Source organism: Strix aluco, chromosome Z (genome assembly GCF_031877795.1).
Source record: "Strix aluco isolate bStrAlu1 chromosome Z, bStrAlu1.hap1, whole genome shotgun sequence".
Classification (NCBI taxonomy): domain Eukaryota; kingdom Metazoa; phylum Chordata; class Aves; order Strigiformes; family Strigidae; genus Strix; species Strix aluco.
This window is the reverse complement of record NC_133971.1, coordinates 48,833,862-48,858,966: the sequence shown is the minus strand read 5'-3', so window position 1 is coordinate 48,858,966 and position 25,105 is coordinate 48,833,862. Positions and strand designations below refer to the sequence as shown.

At 40.4% G+C, this 25,105-nt stretch overlaps 1 protein-coding gene across 2 annotated transcripts in view; it reads right to left on the bottom strand.

Annotated features, from left to right (window-relative positions):
* The window catches only part of DTWD2 (DTW motif tRNA-uridine aminocarboxypropyltransferase 2), a 100,172-nt gene extending 97,449 nt beyond the window's left edge, over window positions 1–2,723 (bottom strand). For both annotated transcript variants that reach the window (XM_074812200.1, XM_074812198.1), the window contains exon 1: window positions 2,538–2,723. In XM_074812200.1, coding sequence (XP_074668301.1) covers window positions 2,538–2,701 — 164 coding nt within the window. In that variant the 5' untranslated portion in view covers window positions 2,702–2,723. The remainder of the gene's footprint in view (window positions 1–2,537) is intronic.
* Between the last annotated feature and the right edge of the window lie 22,382 nt (window positions 2,724–25,105).

Sequence of the window (25,105 nt, the reverse complement as noted above, 5' to 3'; positions counted from 1 at the left end):
TCTTGTCATATAAAAAAAAAGCCAAAACTTTAAGTCGGTCCCCATGGGGAATCACTAGATGATGCTAAAGAGAATCCATTCTTCTGTGCTTTTGTGTTCTATTCAGACCATCACCACTATAAACATTGATTCCAAACACACTTAAATTACATTCATTAAGGTCCTTTACAATAAAAATCTACTCTGTAGTTTAGAAAAATCAAGGGATTCAGCTGAAGATACCTGTTCCCCACCATCACCACCATAATGTTCAGAGTAATAATCAAGCTTCAGTAATATTCCTTCCCACGATATACCCTAAGTCACTGACTTACTCACTTTTACTCCAAGTCATGTCACAGAATGCTGTGCTCAATGACAAGGACAATTTAGTTATATTCCTGAGGAAGACAATGGAGAGGATACACTGCAAAAATAAACTGAGTGCACAATTCAGTCCTGCATCCCAATCTCCATCAAAACTTCAGTTTTAAAAAAATTGTCACTTAATTTGTCTCTTAAAAACCAAGCAGCTCTGTGGCCATTTTATCCACAGTTTCTCTGGCCCCATATTTCTTTAAGTGTCTGTCCTCATTGTATCTTCACAGCATTGCTCTTCACAAGTGTAATCCATTTACAGCTTTTTAGGAAGCTGGTGTTTTAATACTACATGGTGATGAGGAGCTGAGTAAATACATCAGGTTTTGAGTAAATACATTAGGTTTTACTATGGAAGAAAACCACGAGATGCCTATTCTCAAACCATTTTTATGGGAGACTCAGAGAATCTGTTCAAAATTGAAGGAACTAGAACAGAGATTATGAAACACACTGACAAAATAAGCAATAACCAGCAGCATCCTACAGGCATTTTAAAAGAACTCAAGGTTAAATAGCTGAATGAGGAACGACAGTGGGATAACTCTCATTCAGCAGTTCCTTGGCACCTCAGGTCTAGAAAGGGCAAACATGAAACAACTTTAGAAAAAATAAAAATCTGCAATAAATAAAACTATTAATGTAAGCAGAAAGTATAATTAAAAATATGGCTAGTGAACACTTACAAAAATGCATGATTTACATAAGAATTGGCATGGCTTTTGCAAAAGGAAATCCAGCCTTTCAAAACTAATTAAGATCTCTGAAAGATTTAACAAACACCGGGGTGAAGGTGCTGTAGTTCTCAAAAATCAGTTTTGACTCTCCAACAGACTTAAAACAAAGTCCCTTACCAAAAGGTTACCAGGAAACTAAGCAGCCTAGACCTTTATTTTACAAATGTTATGACTCCCACAATACTTACTTTTTATGATGACTTATTTACAGAAATCTCACTAAAAATAAGCTCCTGAACCCTAATGCTATTTAGAGGGACTACAACTACACTGTTAGTAAATTACGTGCCTTTCTACTTGTTTTACCAATCAACGGAAGCAGATGAAATCAATATAGGTAGAGGAAAACTTTTTCTTTGGCAGTTCTGCACAAATTTGTCACTTCAGGAACAACTGACATACTGCCAACTCCATTAAAAGGACATATATACGCAGATATACACAGATATTTCTGTAAGATCAAAAGCCACTGCCCACTTTAAAAAAATTCCCAAGTTCACGTCAAGTTATATTGACCCCCTGCTTTTCCCAGTGCTTGGATTTCAAAATTAGCTGTAAAGTTATTAGATGTTAGTTGTTTTGACAGAGCACCAAAGACTGTGCAGCCATACTGAGGTCTCATGTACTTTACTTTTACTGCATGGCATCAGGGGACACCGCACCCGCCCTTTTCCACCTCACCCTCCCACAGACTCCAGGGAACATTTTCCACCTTGTCCAGGCGTCACAGATGCAGGCTGTGCTTGGCAAGGGAGGCTTGGGGTCAAGCCCAGTGCAGCCAAATTTACACGTCTGGTGAGAACAACCAGAGGCTTCTTAAAAAAAAAAAAAAAAACAAAAAAACCCAAAAACCAAACAAACAAACAAAAAAAACCCCACAAACAAAACCAAAACCAAACCAAAAAACCCCACAACTTTACAGCAGCTCGTTGCCAGCCTCTGTAAGTGCCCCCAAGCCCTCCCCTCCTGCCCGCTGCCCACCATCTTCACCGCCAAGCGCTGCCGAAGCGGTTGCCCCGCCCCGCCGCAAGGAAGGCGCTTCCCTGACGTGAAACGGCTGATGGGCGCCCCGAAACTCTGATCTGCCGCTCCGCTGCCTACATACATCTTGTAGATCTCTACGAGATACGGGTATACGCTGCCACGGTGACACGGCCTGTCTCAGACAGAGACACGCGACACTTCAGTTACATTCGAGTCGGGGGGGGGGGGGGTGTCAGCGGTGGTCGCCGTGAGGGCGACTTCTTCCCTGCTAAGTAACCGGCCCCGGTTGCTAAGTAACCAAGCCCCGTTTCCCCTGAGCTCTGCACCGCCCGCCGCCCCCCGCCACCACGACGCACCGCCCCAAGGCCTCAGCGCAGCCTCCCAAAGGCCGGGGCGGGGCGAGGGCCGGCCGGGCCCGCCAGCGCCGCGGCTTCTCTACCGTGCTGCCCCGCGCCTCACCTGCAGCGCCCGCATTCCGGCCGCCTCTCGCAGCGCTCCACCGGCAGCTCCCACAGGCCCGCGCAGCCTTCGCCCTCCTCACCCAGCGCCGGGGCCGAGGCCGAGGCCGAGGCCGAGGCCGAGGCCGGGGCCGGGGCCGGGGCCGCCGTGCTGCCCCGCTCCATGCCGGCACGGCGGGAGGCACCGGCCACCACCAGAGGGCGCCGGCGGGCAGGAAAAGCCGCCGTTCCCGCGAGGCGCCGCCGCCCCTTCGCGGGGCTCGTCCAATCGGGGCTCGGGGAGCCCTTCACCCGGCTCGTGGCGGGGCGCCGCAGCCAGCAGGGGGCGCTGTTGGCGCGCGTCGCTGCTGGGCCTAGGCTCTCCCCGCTCGGGCCCCTCCCGCCGCCTCCCCGGGGAGCGGCGCCCGGCGGGGCGGGGCGGCGCCTGAGGCTCCGGGAGCGCGGAGCCGCACCTGCCCTGACCCGGAAGGGTGTCGGCATCTGCAGGCGGCGAGAGCGGCGGTAACAGCCCGTCTGTCACAGCGGCGGAGCTGAGCCTAACGCCTCCCGGCTGGCTTCGGCCTTGCCCGCCGCACCGGCCCTGCCCGGCGACAAGCGCTGCCACGCGCGGCATCTCCTTCGGCGCGAATTGCAGCTTAGCCTGTGGCTCTCGGCCCATCCGAGCAGCACCGGGACTGGGGCGGGCAGAACGCAGCCGGACGGCAGGCCTGGCTGGAGCCTGGCTCGGGGCCGCTTCAGGGTAGGCGTTTGGGCCTTCCCATTTTTGTAGGTATCCTTTACACTCGAGGAGAGAGGCTGCAGCACAAGCTATGCTAGGAGGGTGGTACAGTAACAGATAAGCTCTGAGTGCCTTTTCCAAGCTCTGTTAGTGCCTTAAATAGAAGAAACTGTAGATACAGATCAGGATTTAGATGCAAGTTATATTCTGCTCATTAAGTCAGATATTATAATAAACACAATATATTGGAGTCACTTATACAGTGACATGAAAGGTTTACCTTAGAAATCTACTGAAATACAGTAACTAGTGGATCTCCACGCAAGAGATCCTCTCCTGAAATTAGCAACTGCAGATGAGTTGGCTGGTTGTGTTACTTCCTGTTTTCTGCAACCAAAATGAAATGTAGAGCATTTACATACTTACAATCTTCAGAGCCAATTGATGTAATTTAGGCCTGCTGGGACTAGATACATGTACAATATTAAGATGTTTTGCTTTTAGATTCTGTGGTTTTGTACTGTAGTTTTGTATCTGTAGCTCAAGCTACAACCGAATTAATTTTCTTGTGTAGCTGCTAGAATGCATTTTACTCACAAGACAAAAATCACAGAAGCTGGCTGTAAAATTATACAGTGTAAATGAAAATTAAAAAAAGGAAAAGGTAAGGGAGAATGCCACTATGGAAGTTTTGAATTATAAAGTTACTTATTGCTGGTATTATAGGTCACCTAATTTAGGATAAGGGAGCTAATAGGGAGGAAACTTTTCAATTAAGCTGAAAGCCTTGTCACAGAATGAGTTGGTATAAACTACAAATTGCTTATTTAGGTTGATTATTAGAAGTAACGCAGTTGCAGTGGACAGAAGAAGGAGTATTGATGATTTAGTCCAGGGACACCTTCCTGCTTCTGTGTTACTGAAGAGAGTTCCTATGCAGTGCTACTGACAGGAGGAACCTGGGTATGCCTTCACAGCTTCCCATGAGAGTGAGGTTTTAGCTGGTCTGGTAGCAATAATTGGCTTCAGTCATAAGCTTAAAAGTAAACCAGGGTAAACCATTCTGGTCTGACTACACAGAAAAAGAAATCTGATCTGCAGATAGATGCCTAAAATAAATGTAAGAATAGCATGACATGAAGTAATTTATTGTCAAGGGAATAAGCAGATATAGCAAGGAATGGAATACATAGAGGGTAAACACAGGGGGAGTGCTGCAGCCTTTCTCTGTATATATACATCTGAAGAGGAAAATGAACAGTTTAAACTGAAGGAAAATGTTGGCACAAGGTCAGGTTAGGATAAACTGCCCATGACTAAAATGTAGGCTTGAAGATAGAGGGTTTCTGTTATCAGAACTTTGCTGTCTGGACTACCAACAAAAGCAGAAGGGGTTAAAAGCCAGCTCAACCCTAGTGTTTTTTTGGAACAGAGCTAGTGTTTGCTATATGCATGTTGTTCCAGAGCTTAACAGAGCAGCAACTTATCTGACTACAGGCCAGCAGACTACAAATCTGACACAATATACTCATTTAAAAAAACTGGAAGCATGATTTATAGGCCAAAAAGTCTTAAATGTTTAACAGAACAAGTTTAAGAGGAGGACTGCCTGAATATTGAAGATTGAAGCAAAAAGTAAAATAGTTTCTATCGCAGATCTTGATAATCAGTCTTTTGCAGGCTAATAGGTAGATATGTCCACACTACCTATTTAATGCATGACTACCTTGAATATTTGATGTGCATACTTAAACCCAAATTAACACTTCCACCACCATATTAGAAACCTGAGAAACAGCATCTCTTTGGACCAGTGTTTGCAATTTGTAAATTTACAGACCTAAATGATGGCGTGACTGGAAGATTTTTACTTGCATTTACTACTCTCTGATGTACTGTACTGTTCCCTTTTTGGGATCATGAATGGTCATGTGTGTAGTGACTAGCTGTAGACTAACTGTAGTATGGAAAGTCCATTAAATTTTATGGAAAATACCGTTCTTCTGCACATGCAATCTCTTCTGCATCCTGACACAAACCATTTCTCTTTTATTCTAGAATTAGCTCTTACTAAGAATGGGTTAGACTTCTTGCTGTTAAAAGTCATGTACCCAGAAAATTGTGTCATCCCTCCCACAGTGAGAAGTTCAAATTTAATATATACTTGTTTTAAGACATGTGAAGCAGCTGTCAGGATGGCAGTTCTCAAACAAGCATATTCAAATGGCAGGTGTAGTTCCCCAGCAGCTTTAGCCAGTTTAATCCAAAAAGTGCCATGTTTCTACTCCTTGGCTTGACTCATGGTTTCAAATACCAACTTAAGCAATTTGAAATCCTGTAGGATTTATGATCTTGTTTTGCAAAAGCTGTATCCTCATGCAGAATGCGCTTTCATGGCAGCTCACAAATGTTGAATTCAGGCCAGTTGTGGTTCTGCTTTCCTGTCCCCTCCATACTTGGCCATACATTGAGGGGATTGATTAAAACGCCACCAGTTACGCTGGATGAAGTGCATGGATGGGCTAACTGTGCAGTCACTGGTGTCAGTGTGAGGTGTGGGCTGCATAAGTGGAGTTGGAGGTAGGAGCTTGGAAGCCATGGCAGGCTAAGTTGCTGTCTCGACACACCTCAAAGTGAGCCTGGAGAACTGACTAGCACTGACTGTGAGCCAGGAGGAAACAAGCTTGGAGACAGGTGAGCTTGGAAATGTTCATACAAAGGCTGCAATGAAAAAGAAGAGATGATGTTTTTGTTTGTTCTCCTTTATTTCTGCCTCAATTCCTTACAACAGAAAACAGACATCTTGCTATTTGTACAGAAGAATGGTATTAACAAATCACCTAAGCTAGCAATGTGTGTGAACAGAAGCTTCCATGCCCATATAGAAACCAGTATATTAGATAAGGGGGTTCGTGAACAATACTGGTAAATAGCATTATGGGTGGCAGTAGAGCTCGTGTGGGACAAGTTTGGGGGTGCCTGAACTCAAAACCAGGAACTGCTGAGTTTTGGGGAAGAGCTTGCTTTATGTTTGACACAAACATGCACTGACCTGGTTTGCCAGCCCGCTTGTTTCCTGAGGCAGGCCTTTTTGAAGCAAAAAGAATGGTTTAGTGAGACAAGGTAGCTGGCCAGAATAATACAACTCCAGCCTCCTACCAAGGACTTGGTGACTATTGCTGAAGGTGCTGTATTTTTTGACATGTATAGAGATGCTGTGAGGCTCAAGGGCATAAGCTGTCTGTGACTGTTCTAGAAGATGCCATACTATAATCGATTCATGACACAAGAGCTGGGAATAAAACATCCTATTTTACTTGTTTGCCTTGGCAGCTAAGGATTGCAGATAAGAAAAACAAAACAAAACAAAAAACCACCCAAAAACACATGAAAAGGATTTAGCCATATAATACTGAAAAACTGATTGCATGGTAAGAACACTGTAACGATGTACAATGCATAATGTTATCTCCTAATCTGTTGAACCTGCGGGCTTCAGACATTACCCATTGTGTTTAAAGTCTTTGGATTTGTCTATCATTCATGATCACTCACTGCTTTGTAAAAACTGACAGCAAGTGACTTGAAAAACACAGAATTAATTGCAGATATTTTATTCACTACTTATTGTTTGAAAATGTCTTTTAAACTAGAGAAACAGCAGCAGCAACAGAAACACCCTGTTTCTTGCTTAATCTTCATCTGCATTTTTTTCTGTTGATGTAAGAACTAAAATTTGTGCAATCATGTCCAAAATGCTTTGCAATAGTGATTCTGCCTTTATTCTGTCTGATGAAAATTCTTCTGCAGACCTAACTATAGCTCTTTAGCACCTCTCCTCTACAGTGTTTGCGGAAAGAAAGATACTTTCCATGACACTGTTTTCTTTTCAGAATCGCAGGATTTGGGGGATAATAATGTTCATCCATTAAAACTTTTTTTCTCCAGCTTGGAGATACCTTGTAAGGAAACACTTGTTAAGAACTATTTCCATGTGAGGAAATAGCTTAAAATAACTATTCCATCCCAGCTATCTCATGATAACTCCTGTATATACACTTTTATTTTTGGTTATAACTGCACAAATGAGTTACCGTGAAATAATGAGGGTGTGACTTTGCACGTTAACTACTACATCACAAAACTGCCAGTGTGCATGTTTTGTCATGCTGTTAATGCCAGAGGAAGTGTTCTTCCTCCTTCTCCCTTTCACTTATGGATAATTACCTGCCATATTGAAAAAGTAATAGTGTAGACAAAGACACGTTACGAGTAGAACCATATTTCTTTACTAAGTCTTACAACACTGAAACTTTTTTCGGAAGGAATTTCAACTAAGTTATATAAAGGTACTTACATTGTAGGATTTTTATTCCAAGAAGATGAAAAGTACTGGCACAAGACAAATATCAATACAGACTGCAACTTTGCTTTTGAAGTATCACCCAGGTTAGCCTAAGTGGATTAGATAGTTTAGTCACATTGTGAAGAAAGAATCCCTTAGGAGGCTGAAGACTGGTCTGCAACTACATACTTCTGCAGGCATCCTTTGTACTCGCAAGCACATTTTACCTAACATAGGTATCCTCTGGCATAGATACAATTATGCCAGCAGATATTATTGAGAGGCAGGTTTTGAGCATTTCAGTTGCATTTGTTACTATAAAATGTATTAATTAGACAGAAAGATTGCTACTCCAAATTAATTTAATAAATACTGCAGTGCTTGCATGGCTGTTTGCAGTCTACCTGCGCTTGAAGTTCAGCATTCTGCATTTGGTGGGCAGTTGCCAATGGCTCTGCAGGCATTTGTGCCTGATAAGGTAGTCACTTTTAGTGGTGGATTGGCTATCCCTTCTCCTAACAAGAACTGTCAAGAAACATGCACATATTGAGTTCTCATAAAATAATGTTCACTTGTCTGGCCCAGAAACTGGTGAGTGTTGGCAGTGTAGCAGGTGTTAGACGATGCTGCTGCAGGCTGCCTCCAGCCAATTTCCATCAAGCTCAACTGAGCATGTTGTTCAAGCCTACATATATTTAGCAAAAAAAGTCACAGCATGTCTCTGAATGTGACAAATAATTTGAAGGTGTACATAAATTGTCACTGCTGCTGAAGGTGATGATCTTGCCTTTCTTCCCACCCTCCCCTGGTGCTAACACAAGTCATCATGTGCCCACACAACCACTCTGCAAGAGTCTTTCTGTTGTTGATTCTCAGGTAGACCAGCTCAGTTTACCCTGTGGCTGGCCAGGCACTAGGGCTAGCATAAGCATTTTGGAAGGAGGAATGAGGAGGAGAAAGAAGTCCATCTTTCCATTTAGATCCCTAGTGTCAGTCAAAAAGTAAAAGATCAGTAAAAATGTAAATGCCAGGAAGAAAAAACTGCTTTCCTGAGTGTGTGCTACTGTCTACAGTGGCTGGCCTCAGTCCCCAGTCACTGTCTTGGTGTGGGCCAGCCCTGAACGAGGTACAGCCATAACCCGCTGGAAAGGCAAATGGCAATACATCCAAGTACTGCCAGCTAAAAATAACTCTTCATGCAGCTTCAATTGTGTTTTTTTCTGTCACCCTTCCTTTTGTGAGCCACCACTTTTCCTTTCCTGTTGCTCTGCTGCTGCTGCAGCATTCACCCTGTCTGTGCCTTGCTGTGCTGTGAAGCAGCATGCCAGCCTGCTGCTCAGGCTGTGCTCCCTGCCAGGGTGCCACATTACACAGTGCTGTGTTTCCGTGATTTAGCAAATCTCTGTGTGCTTGATTCTTCATTGTGCTGTTAGTGGTTACTTGCAAAAGATGTGGAAGAGAAGAAAATCTGGAAAAATACATTAAAGTACTATTTTGGTTGCCAAAGTTGGCTCATGATTCTGGTTGGTTTCATGTTTGTAAAAACCAACTGCCTTCTCAGTTGCTTTTGGTTTTATCTATTGCAAGTAGATCTCACATTTTGCATAAGAAACTCCCACGGAATTTCGTAAAGGTATTGTATGAGGTCACATGCAAGTCTCTCATCTCCCTTTTTGAAACAGCTTAGACTGAACATCTGAGGTAAATTAAATACATCATGTGACAGATCATTCACTTTCATTCACTTCTTTTATAAAAGAAAATAGTGAACATTTGTAAAATGTAAACACATTTTCAAACACAGTCCTTTCAGCACTGATCTGAAAGTTTGGTAACAAGGCTTCTGATTGTGTCATGGCCTCACTCATGATACTGGGCTAATAACAGAGGTAATTATAATCACTAAACCTGAAATTGCAGTCTGTGATTGCAACTCTGATGACCTGGAGCAATTACAGTAATATGTAACTGGCAACTCCATGCTAATTTGAAACTCCTTCCCTAAAATCAGATCTAAAAATCAAAATCCTAGGTTGTCAAATGAGGCAGGTTCCACACGTGGGGAAACTACTTTCTGTTCTTTAACTCACCTCCCACAATAAGTGTACGTGCAATACTTTTGGTCTTAACAAAGAAACAAGCAACAAGCTTTAAGGATGAAAGAAGTCAAAACTGTACCTGTCTTGCAATGTAACATTTGGCTTGTTCATTGTTCCTTCTGTCAGAGTGGTATATGCAACCGAGATGACCAGTGAGATTTATTCTTGGTTACAAGAATGCACCTCTGAAAAGAAGAAGTACCTCTTTCTTTAAACCCAAGAGGTTTTGATCATTGGAAAACATGATGATGCAGAGGGGGAATGTCAGGGCAACTTCACTCATGCCCATGTGCTGCTTATCAACATCATGCCTTTGCTTCATTTGGTCGGTTTCACAGAACAGATGCACAATATATGCCATAGGATCTGGTTTTTTGGTTCTGTAAACACAGTGTCCTAGACAAGTCTAAATCAAATGGAGTAAAACTCTCAGATTACAGCTATAGCACAGGATATTCAGCTGAAATTTCTTGTAAAGAACAAGAAAATAACACTATCAGTCTAAAATGTGAGCATCTCACAGTTTCATCTCTAGACCGCTTAAGAAAATTATTGAGAAATGTGAAAGCGTACAGCAAGCCAGAAAACCTCTCATCTTCCAAAGTGGTAGTCATGCAAAACAATTGTCCTGGATTTATAGACCAAACCCTAAACTAGCATTAAATAGTATATCTGGCTCTCTACCACCCTACTGTAGGACCAGACTATAGTTTGAATACAGACCACAGTAAAGTGTGAGAGGGACAATTATGGAGCGAAAAGTTCATCCTGTGTAGTAAGAGAGGAGAGAATAGTATGTGGCGTGGAAAGAAAGGTGAACTTATGAGACATGTATTTCCAGCAGAAGGAACTTTGAACAAAACTATGGCTTAGGCAGTGAAGCATAGAGCACAGCAGATCATTTTCTCCTCTGTACTAACAAGTCCTGGCAAGTGCATTAAGAGGAATGATTCAGGGTGCCACCTGGTCCTGGCCAGGACTTTTCTTGGATGCTTCTTGCTCACTGTCACAGAGCAAATCAGTCCTCTTACTCTGTATCTAACAGTGTAGGCATCCTTGATGTGCTGCTATTACTCTTGTCCCTGTCTTCCATGTTGAGACACACTGCATCTGTCACAGCCATATCTTTAGTTTTATGCTTATGGTTGAGCCTGAATTGTTAAATGGATGCACATGAACAACTCAAATAATTTTTAGACAAAATGGTAGCAGTGATGCATTATGTAATAATGTCCTTCTTAGTTATCTCTTAGGTTTTGTGATTCTTTTTTTGCTTTGCTGCTAATAATTTTGCTTACTCTGGCAATATACTCACTAGTCCTTCATTATCCCAACAATATCATTAACGATATCAGGCATTTAAGGAAGTTAAGTTTAAGTTCATGGATTTTTTTCCCCTACAAAGGGTTGTTTACGTAATAAAAAGTACGGTCAGGCAAAACATGTTTTTTCTTCCGGTAGTTAGCAAATCAGAGGGAGTAAAAATAAACTGCCTTATTTATTTTAGAAATCTTTCTATTTTGCTGAGCAGTTTTTTTTTTAATAGCCTAATTTGAATGCTTTGCCAGACCCCGACCAAATTCTTTTCCTTAGACTGGACTGAATCTCTTTTCCCAAGAAGTTTTAACACCTAGAGAAGCCTTTGAACAAAGCTAAATAACCTAAATACATAGTTTCATAGAGTGGCCTTGCACAATAAATAGTTGTGGTAGTGCAGATAATTTTGTGTTACTGCAGCTCTCCCATCTTCTTGATATATAATTTAGTAAGCAAGATGAATGCCTAAAATAATTACATCAGTAGAAACCTTGTTTTAATGTAGACAAAATGGCCCTGCAATATACTTCCTAGGGAAGTCCCCAGAAAAGGGCATGGCATCTATATTGTCGTTCATCTGCAACCTCAGCCTGACTTCTGGCAGTCTACAAAACCCCTCTGACCTTGCAACAAGTCACAACAGAAATTTTCTTAAAAGGATGCTGGGACTGTTTCTGCCTGACATTGCCTCTGCAAGGACAGCAAGCTGTGCAGAGATTAAATGGAGTTAGGGGGTATGCTTACACTTCTAAACAGGGCTAACCCTATGCGGCACCACATGCATTCCTTCAGGCACATAATGTACACAATTTTAGTCGTGAGGCTGCACAGGAGGGATAGGGAAGACAAAGAAGGAGGGAAAGTCTATTTTATATAGCACTGTAGATGCCAAGCCAGCAAAATCATTAAAAATAGCATAAGGACACAGGATGCAGGGGGATATGTGGTTGTTATAAGGCAGCTCCCTGCTTAAGGAACACTCTGGCTGTGAATTTAAGGTGTGTATTTGCATCTTACAGTATTGTCCAGTAAGAGGGAGAATGGTCACTCATGGTGTTGGGCAGATGCTCCAGTAAGAACTGTGTTCTCGGGAGAATCGGATCCAGCTTTGAAATCAGTGGGAGTGGTGAATCCCAAAGAGCCTACTGGCATCATTTTCTTTTCAAGACCATGACGTGATTTTGCCCTGAATTAGTCATTTGACATAGTCTGAGAAGCCACTATCCTGAACTAGCTTAAAACCACTATGAGAAGTGCATGTGTAAGGAATAGGCCGTTGCAGAGCTGTCATAGGCTCTGTTACCTGTGTAGATTTTGGGAAGGCTAGCAGTGGCCCACATGCACCACCCTCCTATTTAAATATAATACCATTAAGCCTTTCCTAATCTACATCCCTATTTAGCCCTCCACCCTTGAGGAATCCCAACCACTGTTCACTAGCAGCAGTGGGATCCTCCAAGATGACTTTTGGTATGAAAAACTAAATAAATTAGAAGGCTTGAAACTTACAGTGTTGTGAAATCCTGGGGAAAAGGTAACAAGGCTTTTAACAAGCTCTATCCAAGGAGAAAGGAGACTTGTTGAAACTGCTTATTTTCTTGAATATTGCTGGAGTTTTTAACAAATCAGGATGAGGAAGCAAGTAGCAAGATTTTACAGACAGTAATGATAACTGCATTCCTAGGAAAAGCCACTTTTAACAAAAAAGCAGATTTTACACCAGACACCAGCACAGAGGAGAATTCTCTAAGGAATTTTTTGACTGAACTTTAAGTAATCATTGACACACACTTCATCGTATTCCTCATATTTATCTTAATTATACTTGCTATCATACAGTAATTGAAATCAGGAATACAAAGTGTGGAAAAGACTGGTAGAAGATACAGACTAACTGTTACCAAGCTCTCTAGATGTGTTAAGTGAAATAAAGAAATCGGATAGAAATAAAATGTTAGAGAGAAAAGATACAACTACAGTAATTAGACTGTCCTCCAAAAGAGGAGCTTGGAAAGCTGGAAGACTTTTCAGAAGAGAGTCTAGGGCAAAAACAGAGAATATGCACAGATGCTAACAATGTCCAGCACCTGAAAAATCCTGTGACAGCTGCAGAAAGATGTACACATTTTGCAAGAATTTGTTGTCAAGAGAAAATGAAGCAAAAAAAAAGTAGCATATATCTATCAGTATATCTTTAGTAGCAGAATAAAACTGGCTGTGGACCCTCTGGAATACCAAGTAACTGTCCAGGGATTCCTCACCCCAGAAGCATTCCTCTAGTCATGAGAAGGATGCTCAAAGCACAGTGTAAACACCCTTTTACAATATAAGTAATTAGTAAGAACAGACGATCCTATTAGTTTTGGTATGTAAAAACCGAGGATGACAGATTCTGACTGTGGTTCTTGGGGGTAATTAAATATATGACATTTCTTTTGAGATATTCTTTCTGGTAGAAGCAAGTTAGAAACTCAAAATATCACTAGGAAAGAAGAAATAAACAGGTGTGCATCCCAAAATGTAATGACTGGGTTTTCACCCAGATATTACTCTATGATTACATAACAGGGTTTAAACAGGGAAATAAAGTTTGATGAAGCATCTGGTAAGATGAACGCTTTCAAAAGTATTTGACAACTGTATTTGAAAATTATAGTCTTTTATACCTAAGTAATTTTTTCAGATTATCCAGTCTCAGAAATAGTGAGGAATAAATTTGCAGCAATCACAACAACAGATAAGACATTGCAGAAACTCATTAAGGTCATCCCAGTAAGACAGTCAGGGAAGTACACAGTGACCCCCTTATTACCAGCTCAATTCAGAGATACATATAATCGAGGTAATAAAATGATTCAGCACAAGTATTATAGCAGGCTTCAGAAAAATATGTGGGGCTCACACGGTATAACAAACTGTAAAAGAAAAGTCTGTAGAGAGAGAAAAAAATTAGGAAGTACAAAACCTGTCAAGAATAGTAAAGGGGACAAATGCAGTTCTGGACTTGCAGAAGCCAAACTCTTAAGTACATTCTGGCAAAGATGATGTTATAATGTTGTGTCATTACCCTGAAATAACACCATCAGACTCTAATAACAAGTTCTGTCACAGGACACCATAAATGTGTATCTGTCAAACATATTAAAATTTATGTTTACTAGCAGTTCATCATAAGTGGTCAGGATTTTAAAGAAATAGTGGAGGATTAGAGAGTTAAATGGGAAACATACATTCCCAGATATTATCCACTGAACTGTTTACTGGAAGGTGCAATAAAAGAGCAAACACATTTTCCAAAGTTTAGCCTTTGACAAAGGATCCAAGCTTGGCTCTGCTGAACTTCAGAACAATGCCTTAAAATATAGACAATCCTCAGGAGAGCTGTTAATTAACATGAGATAGTAGCCAGAAATCTTCCTTTAACCAAGAGAGGAAAAAGCATAATTGACTCCAGTTACTTAAAAACATCATCAAAAGGAAAAGTAAAATGGCTGGAGTGCCGGGATGCTAAAGCCTCAAGATGATATTTACATGCACAGCAGCATGTGGTAGGCTCAAAGGGCTGTCGTTACTGAGGAAACGGTTCGTATCCCTGTGAAACAAGCTTTTGAATGACAATCTTTCAGGAAAAAGCTGCCATTTCCCCTTCTCTTTATCTTTAGTGGGAGATACAAAGGAAGAACGTGTAGCAGCGATGTAAACATGTTCTACCAGCTCTCACATGGAAAGAGGAGTCAGCAGCTGCAGCAAGCAAGAGGGAGAAAGAAGTGACTCTTAGGGATCTACTTCATCAAACACACCCTTGAAAGTGTTCCTAAAGCACTTTCACGATGGTTAGTATTGAAAGTGCTTGTAATATAAAATTGCAGGGTAAATATTTTTTCTGTTAATATCAAGGATAGGCTCGCCATCATTAAGAGCAAGGAAGAACTAGGTTCAAAGGACCATGGTGCCATAGGATAATCCAGGTGAGGAGGGAGCTCGGAAGGTGCCTGGTGCAAGGGGCTGTTCCCAGCAGGGTCAGCCATGGGGTCAGACCAGGTTGCTCCCGGAGGGAGGGAGCCAGCACAGCCCCTGGGCAGCCTGTGCCACTGGTCCCCCGTCCTCCTGGGGAATGGTTTCCTTACAGCCAGTCGCAGCCTCGCTTGTCACTCACCTGCCCACTGTGCCCCTCTGAAAGATCCCTTCTCCCCAACAGTCCCTCATAGGACTGGAGAGTGCTGTTAGGTACCCTCAAGCCCCACCTTGCCCAGGCTGAACCAGTCCTTGTGCTCCAGCCTCTGCACACAGCGCTGGAGCAGGCTGGAAGCCCAACATTGTGTCCTTGATACGTTGCGTCCACAGAGTCTCTCCTATCTGCTGTAGTGAGTTCAGTCACATTTGAACTGTCAGTCTGGCTACAGGTCTGCTTCCTTAAGAAGCCTGAAACGTCCCCGTGTTCCCCTTGTAAACACTGAAATTTTTGTGGAAAAAAGAAAATCCAAAGGATAAAAATAATATAGAAAGCTGTATTTCTTAAATAATATTAATTCTGTTCATATATAGACTTGTATTTGAGGACTTGGAAGCACCTTGCTGAACAGACCTAAATATCATTTCCCATGACAACTATGATCTGGAGAACAGAGAAATTCAGAGTCCCATGCTACAACACTGTGCCCCACAGAGTAATAAGAACTGCTGTGAGTTAATGGGAAAAGATGGATCAATGCTTTTCCACTGAGATCAGTAAGAAAAATCATCATGCACTTCAGTGAAGAGTGGGAAATAGGCTGGAAGGAATAAAGCTCCTGAATGTTCAAGGCCAGCTGAAGCAACATCACAAAAGCAGCAGTACTGTGTCTATGGAATGCTGTAAGAAAAGCCACTTAACAGCGAAACACCAGTTGCAATTAGTGTGACTTGCGGCTGCACAATATTATGCAAAGCTGCACATTTTAGAGCTTTCTGTATTTTGAGCTGTGTCTGACACTGGTTTTGCTGTTGTGTATCTGTGTGACCATGCGCAGCAAAGGTCTTTGTTATGGTCCTGCCACCTAAAGTTATGAAACAGAGAAAAGGAAAACAGTTGTAATATGTCAATTTTGTGTGCCCTTCTCAGGTGTAAAATTAATGCAACAGCTTCTATATTAAAAAGTCTGTGGTGATATGAATAAAGGTCATACATTCATAGGTAGCTTGTAAACGGTTTATCTCCAGATTACTTTGATTTGCACACAGCTTGTTTAATAGAGCGCAGCAGAAATTTTGGTGTGATGTGTGCCGTGCAAAGTCAGACATATGCACGAATTAGTACATTAAATTATTTGGAACATGCATTTACACCACCTTCAGGTGCTCAGCATGTGCACTACACTGAATAAACTCCCTTATGTAGAAGTAGAGAAGTGTAGGCAGTTTTTAACAGAGAGAAGCTAACTGTAAAATAATCTAGTTTGTTTCAATGTGTACATCACCTCATTTGTCCTGTGCCCATGGCCCATTTGTAAGGAGATTGAAAGCAGCAACAAAGGGACCTGCATATGAGCCTGAACAAGAGTGACAGGCAGGCTTTTATGCTGCTGACTGCTGCTGCAGTAGGGCTTGTCAGCAAAGCACTGGAAGGTATGTTTAAAAAACCTCGTATCTTAATAATGGCACCTGTGAATAAATTTAGTGTCCCACCCATCTTAGGCTCACATATTTCCCTTAACAGTGATAATGGAAGAGAAGGGGCACACTTCTCTCTCAGTTAATTTATTCCTGTCCACTGTGCCTGGTGATAGTCTCCTACTGGGGCTATTGCCAAATATTTGCAATAGATGGGTGACAAATAGCATCTTTAGAGGGCACTAGTGATCTTCTCACCCCGCTCCATTGGTGGGTTCACAAGCATATTGTCTGGTAAAGTGTTTCACCAATATTTACATACTTTAATTCATCAACTTCACACCCCAGGTCAGATGTCATTTATCTGATTTACATAAAAGAGGATCATATTCTTATTTTGTATATATTTAGTATCTATGAAAAAGTCTGGAAAATTCCCAGGCCTGTCTCTCGGTTCCTTCCTCTTATCAGTAAATAAAATGCACACTTGACTCAAACTTAGATCACTTGTCTTAGGAAGGAATTAAGTTACTTCTAGATATTTTTCTCATTAGATTTTTCCAAAACTGGTAAAATTAGCAGCTGATACATTTGGTGCATGATTTGCATCGTGCTTTAATTTCCGTTCTGTCATCTGACCAGTGGGCAAATAAAATTGTGCACCAAGTGTGCTCATTTTTCCTTCTTTCATGAAACTTTAAATTTCTTCCAATTCAATTATTTTATTTAATGTAATATTACGCAAAGTGGCTGTATAACAAGTACTATTTCCCAAACCTAAAATGCATTTGTGTTCTTTATGCAATGTGTCTTCATAAAAAAGAATGCAGTGGTAGCATTTAAGTTGGAACCCCATAAATTCAAAGCTTTCATAACTAAAACCAGTTTAAAATTAACATGTAAGTTACAGTATATGAAATCTGAACACTTCATTTTTTCTCCCAGAAATATCTATATCCTTTGATGACATGGGTACAGTGCTTTGTTAAAGAGTTGTAGAGTTTTAAAAATTTTTTTTGAGCTCTCTTCTGCTTATGGTTTCGTGAGTTTTTGAAGACAACAGTTCTAAAACTGCTCAAGCAGTACTGAAACCAAGATATAATACTTCACTGGCACTTTCCTGAGGACAATTATTTTAAATTACGTGTGTATCAGTCATTCAATGGAAAATTACAGTTGTCACAGTAAATTTCAACTAGCTATGATAAAAACCAAATTGGTGACTTTAATGGTTTTGATACATTGTTTCATATGTTCTGTTGCTTATTATATAGCACATTAAAATAATGAAATACTGATTTGTCAAAGAGTCATGTGGTGTTAATGCAAAAACTGTAGTGCTACATCTAGGAAAAAAAGCTACTTTATATTAGACAGTACTTCTTAAGTAATATGAAAACACCGTGAAGTCTTAGAATGGTAAAAATCTTGTAAACCAAAGGGTGATGAGCTTTTGGTTGAATCACCTAGCAATGAAATAATTAAAGATTCATATCTCCTCATATTTCAAGTAATCATTGCTGATTGCTAAGCATTCTGAAAACATGCCAAGTAGCATGTATTAGTGATGATTCATAGTCTCTTTCTCATACAAAAACACACGCATATAGACACACACAATACGCACTCACAGACTCCCAAAAAGGTAAGTAGGCCTGTTTAATGTTTACATGGAAGTCCAGAGCAGGAAACAATTTCCTAGACTGAACTGCCAATTTTAGGCTTTTGAGTGCTGATTATTTATTTATTTCATTAGTTATTTTCTCTCTGGGTTGATATATTTAAACACAGAATCTAATTATAGATTATATCTGATTACTATAAATCTTATTTCTCTCTCCTCCTGGGGCGAGGCTGGGTCCTTCTATTTTTATTTAGGAAGAAGATAGAGTAAAAGCAAGCAGAATTTATATCATGCTTCTGCATTGTAACTGTATTTGCTACTTTTGCAAAGTACCCCAGAAAAACTAGGGATAATATACTTGATGTAAAGGTCAAACAAAAATTCCTTATAGACTTTGGTATTGCTTAAAGCACTACAGTTTATTTACCAGTGCCACTGAATCACAGTGGCCTTTTCAATGGAAGTTCAGCAGTTAACATACTGCATAAGACACTGGAATTGCAGAAGAGAAATTTATTTCTCTTCCTCCAGAATGTGTATAAGGGCATAATCTCTACAATACAACTGATAGTCTACCCACCAGTTAAATTTTTTTATGTGCAAGCTAACTATTTATTGAATAAATCTTTTCACAGCTGTTTTTCATTTGCCCTGTTGGCATTTTAATACATGTATGGTTCAAGCAGATTTTGTGTTTTATAATCATTGACTGAAAACCTGGCAGAGTAAACGGCTTACAAAAAAAAAATACCTAAATCGGAGGAAAAGACTGAAACTGCCTTGCCTGAATCTGAGTCCATATTTACAAAGCGATTTAGTGTATCAAAGCAGAGGAGGACACCAGCTTCTTGATGGCTGTTGTTATTTCATTTCTCTCTTACTTTCTCTTGGGTTTGGTTCCATCTCAGGTGTATGCTTCTGGTATAACAGGATCATTTCTGTTCACACATGCATGGAAAAAATCCTATTAATTGCTCCATAAGGATATAACAACACAGTGGAAAATACACCTTCCAGGTTTTATACATGCCCTGCCTCACAGAGAATTTCCCCATTGCTCAATCAAGTCCTACAGGGCTATTGCAATACAATACAATCAAGGCCTAGTGTCCTGGTTTCAGCTAGGATAGAGTTAATTTTCTTCCAGTAGATGGTACAGTGCTGTGTTTTGGGTTTAGTGTGAGAATAATGTAACACACTGATGTTTTCATCATTGCTAAGTAGCACTTACCCAAAGTCAAGAATTTTTCAGTTTCCTGCCAGCAAGCAGGTACACAAGAAACAGGGAAGGAGCATAGCCAGGACAGCTGACTTGAACTACTCAAAGGGATATTCCATACCATAGAACATCATGGCCAGTATAAAAACTGGGGGAAGTTGTCTGGGCAGGGGATTGCTGCTCAGGCATTGGCCAGCAGATAGTGAGCAAATGCATTATGTATCCCTTGTCCTTTTTTGAGTTTTATTTCCCTCTCTTTTTATTATATTCCTTTTCATTACAATTATTATTACTATTATTATTGTTATTATTATATTTTATTTTACATTAGTTATTAAACTCTTCTTATCTCAACGTCTGAGTATTACTTTTTTTCTGATCTCCGCATCCCACTGGGAGGAGGTAGGAGTGAGCAAGCGGCTGCGTGGTGCTTGACTGCTGGCTGGGATTACACCACGACATCTAGGCAAATAAAATATCGCCAGCATCATTCTCATCCACCATCCATGTATGACAGGGAAACCTGTCATCTCCAAATAAGCTGCCACACAGACAGCTGCCTCTGACTCTGGTGCCTGCCCCAGTAAACATGACAGCGTATTGTCCCCCTTTCAGTGATGCTGCCAGCTCCACCAAACAGCTATCCATGTGTGATTATCAGCAACATCAAATAGCCATTTATCTTACCAAAACACCTAAGATAATCCTCTGCCATAGTTATTCCATGTAGTCCCTTTTTTCCCCCTACATATTACATTTAAATGCACTTTTGCAGTTCCACCTGCTAACAGGAGCTAGGACAGATGAGGAAATTCTGCCGCTGCCTGTGCCAGGTCTCATCTGTGAAATCAAGTGTTTTATACAGCAAATATATTTGCTGATGAGTCTCTGCAATGAAATATTAAAATTCACGTACAATTAATGTTATGTTACAAGAAGGACCGAACTTTAAATTGAAAAATATATATTTCTTAGAGCTGCTGTTACATACGGTTTCTGCAGTCAGACTTTCATTCTAGCACTTTGCAGTGTTGAGCACCCTTAACTCACTAGAAACCCATTGAATATGACAGGATTAAGGTTTAAATGCTTTTAAAAGCTCCTGGTACCATTCAGTTGCTCAGACAGGGATTAAAACTACTGCAGGCAGTAGCAAAGTGGTAAATATTGACTCAGCAGTAAATAAAATCAGTCCATTGAGGTGGAGTGTATAATATGTGGTGGAAGAAGAGTCACGAGAAAGCATTATTGCTTTTGGGCAGATTAAACAGTTTACATCACAAAACCACATGCTGTTTCCGGAAAGTCACAGTCTTCATAAAACACAGTGATGCTTTACACTCACAGCAAAATTTAAACAAGGAAATTGTATGTTCTTTTTTTAAAAAAATCTAGTCAAAAAGTTATTTTCTTTAGTTGCAAAACAGATGAAATCTGGTTCTAACAGATAACCCACCACCCCTTAATATGTCTTAAAATGTGCATGTATAAATTTTAGATTCCGTCAACAACTATGTTAAAAAATCTTACAATTTGTTATTTATAAAATGGAGGATGTTTCAATACCATTCTCCACTATAAAAACACAAAACACTTTATTACCAGTTAAAGAAAACCAAATGGCATACAGGTGATCAAGTGATGAGAAAGACAGCAAGTTTAATTGCTCTTTTCAAGAGTTGTTAAGTGTGCTTAGTTCCACTCAAAATCAGTAACTGCAATGCCATTTTCTACTCAACATATAGCAGTCAACCTCAAATCTACCACTAGGCTGAAATGTTAGTGTTTTATTAGTCTGAGCACCTTTTTTTTTAATGTTTCTATAGAGCCATATGTCATCAAATGGTGGAAGTAATCTGCAGTAACACAAAGATAAGCTCTCCTTCATTTGATTGCTCTTACTCTCTCTTCTCCACTTTCGGGGATAAAAACAATATAAAGAAGCTAATATTAATATTGAAAAAGCAAGTATGCCTAACTGATCAGGCACCTTGCATATGTGTGTATGAATGCCTGAGCAGGGGAACGTGGCTCCATTATTGAAATGTAGCAAGCAGAAAAAGAAACAACTCTTGAACTTTTGCTGTATACCACTAATAGTGCTGTCAAAAGAACAAAATGTGAGACTACCTCAGAAAGTGGCCATGAGATAAGAAGGGGTGTAGGCATTTGAGGGGTAAATGGTTTATATTTGAGTTACACTGCAACAGGGAAGAACAACAGACTGGTGTGTTTCCTGGTACTCTTTCCCAATACTTGAATGGCCATCTGCTTAAATCTGTGTATAGGTACGGGATAATAACCAGTCCTCTGTGACACCACCCTCCTATGAGGTTAAAACCTAAAGAAACATAAAGAAAACATAAAGAACCTTAAAGAGGTAAAAGTTTGAAAAAATAGCATAAAATCACTTTCTTTTTTCAGGCTAGCCCCTAAGTATCTCAAGCCATTTTAAAGGCCTAAATATATACATCTGTGTACAGTACATTTGTGGAGATACGCTGATACTGAATCTGGAAACATATACATTCAAGCACTTGATGTAAACATAAAAGGAACAGTAAAGCGACTGCATTATACCTCAGATAATTTCATTAGGGACACCTATAAAGGGTGTCATCCTTTTAAATAAGACATGGAAAACATATATGAAAGTTCAAAATATGCAATGGAATATTCTTTATTAGAATAGGCTGGCAGTATGAATAGAATATTCATTACATGAATGTGGAATCTATATATTTATTTACATAACATTTTATACTAAATTTAAAAATAAAAATTTGGTATTATACTCAACGTGGAATCAACAGTATCTCAGAAAATAATAGACTTAGTGAATAATTTAGGGTTTACATAAAAAGGACAAATACATTCTGCTAAATAGTGCTGCATAATGCATATTTCAATAGCCTTTCATGTGAATTTCAAAGAATAGACAATATATGAGCAGCCTAATCAGAGTTCAGTGCCAGAAGGTGAGCTGTCAGAGGAACTTCTCCAAGGCCAGATGGAGTCTCCCAGGTCTACACAAAGAAGCAACCAACTGACAGGGCATCTATGTATGGGTGGAGGAAGCCTGGCTCAGTCATTTCCAGGATACTGACTATTGCACCGCAGCACAAAAAATATCCAATGAGACTGATGACATTTGGAAATTGACTGACGCATCTGGAAATTGGCACTGTTTAGCATTTGCAGCAAGACAGAATTCCTACATGCCACGCAAGATCATTCTCAACCACGTGCCGCAGAGTCCATTAGTGGGTATTCTGCACAGTAGCTCTATGCCAAAGCAGCCTGCCTGACTCTCACAGTCCTGCTGCAGTGCAGCCCCATGGCCTGGCAGCAGCCTGCTGGGGAAGCAATAGGACGATCTTGAGAAACCTCTCCAGGGCCACCCTGATGCCCTTGCATCCTCAGCTGTCCTCAGTTCCTGCTCTCACCCCTGCCCTCGTCTGGCCCTGATCCTGCTGGTCCTTGGTGGAAAGGAGTGAAACACACACCATCTCCACAGACAGGGACCAAGACTAGAGCTTTCCAAACCACACTTTAAAACACCACTGTCTGGATGTCAGGGATAAAGAAACAGTAATCAGGAGGTGGGAGCAAATGGCCTGGCCTAGTCTTCCCACCAAGATCATTAGGTCTGGATGAACTGGTGAGCACAAGCTGAGCTTAGTGATACAGGGATCAGTAAAAGATGCAAAGAAAAAAGTCCTAATTTCCATTTTCTAAATTGTTAGTCATCACAGAGTATTTTATAAATACACAGGGAAACAGTGAACAGTTGATGTATTATCCATCATCCCTTTCATGATTTTCTTCAAAAGTAGCTTTCATCTCAGTCTGTGAGATGAATGTAAAACTCTGAATATGAATGGAAATTTTAAAATCTTGTTAATTGTTAACTGTTAATTTGTAAGCCTGAATGATCTAATAATGGTTGGCTTTTACCTTGGAAACAACTACTGAAGACACTCTGAGTTTATGAAATGGAAGTATCACCAAAAGCCAAATAAAAGATGAACTGAATAAATCAAAACAGCTTTACTAATCTCTTGTAAGAAAGGAATACCAGTCAGCATATATCTCCTTCACCAAATAAAAGGTTGTATCAGATCACAGATAAGGAATATACTGCACTGTACATATTAAGAGATGCGACAGCAACATGAGCTGTTAGAAAATGTCTTTCACCAGATGAAAACATACAAAAAAAAGAAGCAAATATCACTCCAACCTGAAGGCTACAGATATAAAACACAGGGTACTGAAGTCACGAACAAAGCAAGCTTTTTGCAAAGAAAGGTTTCACAAAGTGATCAACTGTTTAGGACCATATTACTAAACGTCAATGTTTATGTATTTATGCATTTCATGTTTTCCCAAAATGCCAAGCTGCGTTTTGACTCTTCTTACACTGCCAAAAGTCACAAAAGTACAAAAATACTTCTTCAAGTGATTCCCAGTGTGGGCACAAAGGGGGAACTCCAGATCTTGGAGAGATCAGTAAGGGTTTTTTCTCTTGACCTCACTAAGGTCAGACTTCTGCCTCAGGTATTCACAAAACAAAGAAACCCTGCGGAAATATCAAGGGCAAGAAAGACAAGGTCGAAGAGTATATGAGGTGGAGCAGTTGTTCCCAGCTGCAGTGCATTGTTTTCTTAAGAAGCAAGTTAAAATATAATGAATTCCATGTGATAAATTATTTCAGAGGGGAAAAAAAAAAAAAAAAAAAAAAGAATGCTACCTGCCTGTAGCTTATTATTAAGAAAGCAGGGAAGAAAACAACATTTTCTAGTACTGCAGACAAACTCTAAACATGTCACTTAAACTGTCAGCTTCTTTCAAAGCTGCCTGTATATCATTGACATAAGCGAGCTCACTGCTGTTAATGAGTGACTCATGATGTTTATTGTACAGAAAGAACACAAAGTATGTCACTGTGCTTCTGCAAGTGAAATAATTAACAAATATGCATCACTCTTCTGCATTACACTGAAGAATATTGTTAATATGGATTTGTTTTGAAGAGGTACAATTCTGAATTTAGAAGAGACTTGGGGGAGTATGATTTAAAATTCTCATTTCCTTGGACATTATTAGGGAAATACAAGCAGGATGTAAATGCATATGTATATACTTGGTATTGCTTTTGGGGGCATTCAGAGGCCTCATTATTATTCAAAAAGTAATGCTTTGGTCAATAACCAGAAAGCTGTAAATCATTCACTTCCAAGCCCTTCTATGCGTGCCCAAATGCTGAAATTCTAGCCGACTTTCAGAACAGCCACAGCCGCTGTATGTTAAAATATTGGTAAGTGATAGTGTTTCCTGTCTTCTGCTATTCTAATATTGAGAACATTTTGTACAGTGCCCCTTTAAAAAGCTAAAGACAAGGACTGAGTGAGCATGTTCAGTGGCAGTTGTGAATGACAGGAGTCAACAGCTTTGGAGAAGAATTACAGCTCCTGAAAGACTCAAAGAAAAAAGATTTATTGAGGTTAGGAGCCAAAACAACATAAAGGACCTTGTGACAGTATTTTCTAAGCCTGTAGGGCAAACTCAGTGCCTTTTCTGTTTTTTAGATACTTCTGAGTGAAAGGCAAAACAAAGGGCTTTTTTGAAAAAAAATGTTCTGAGAAAAATATGCAA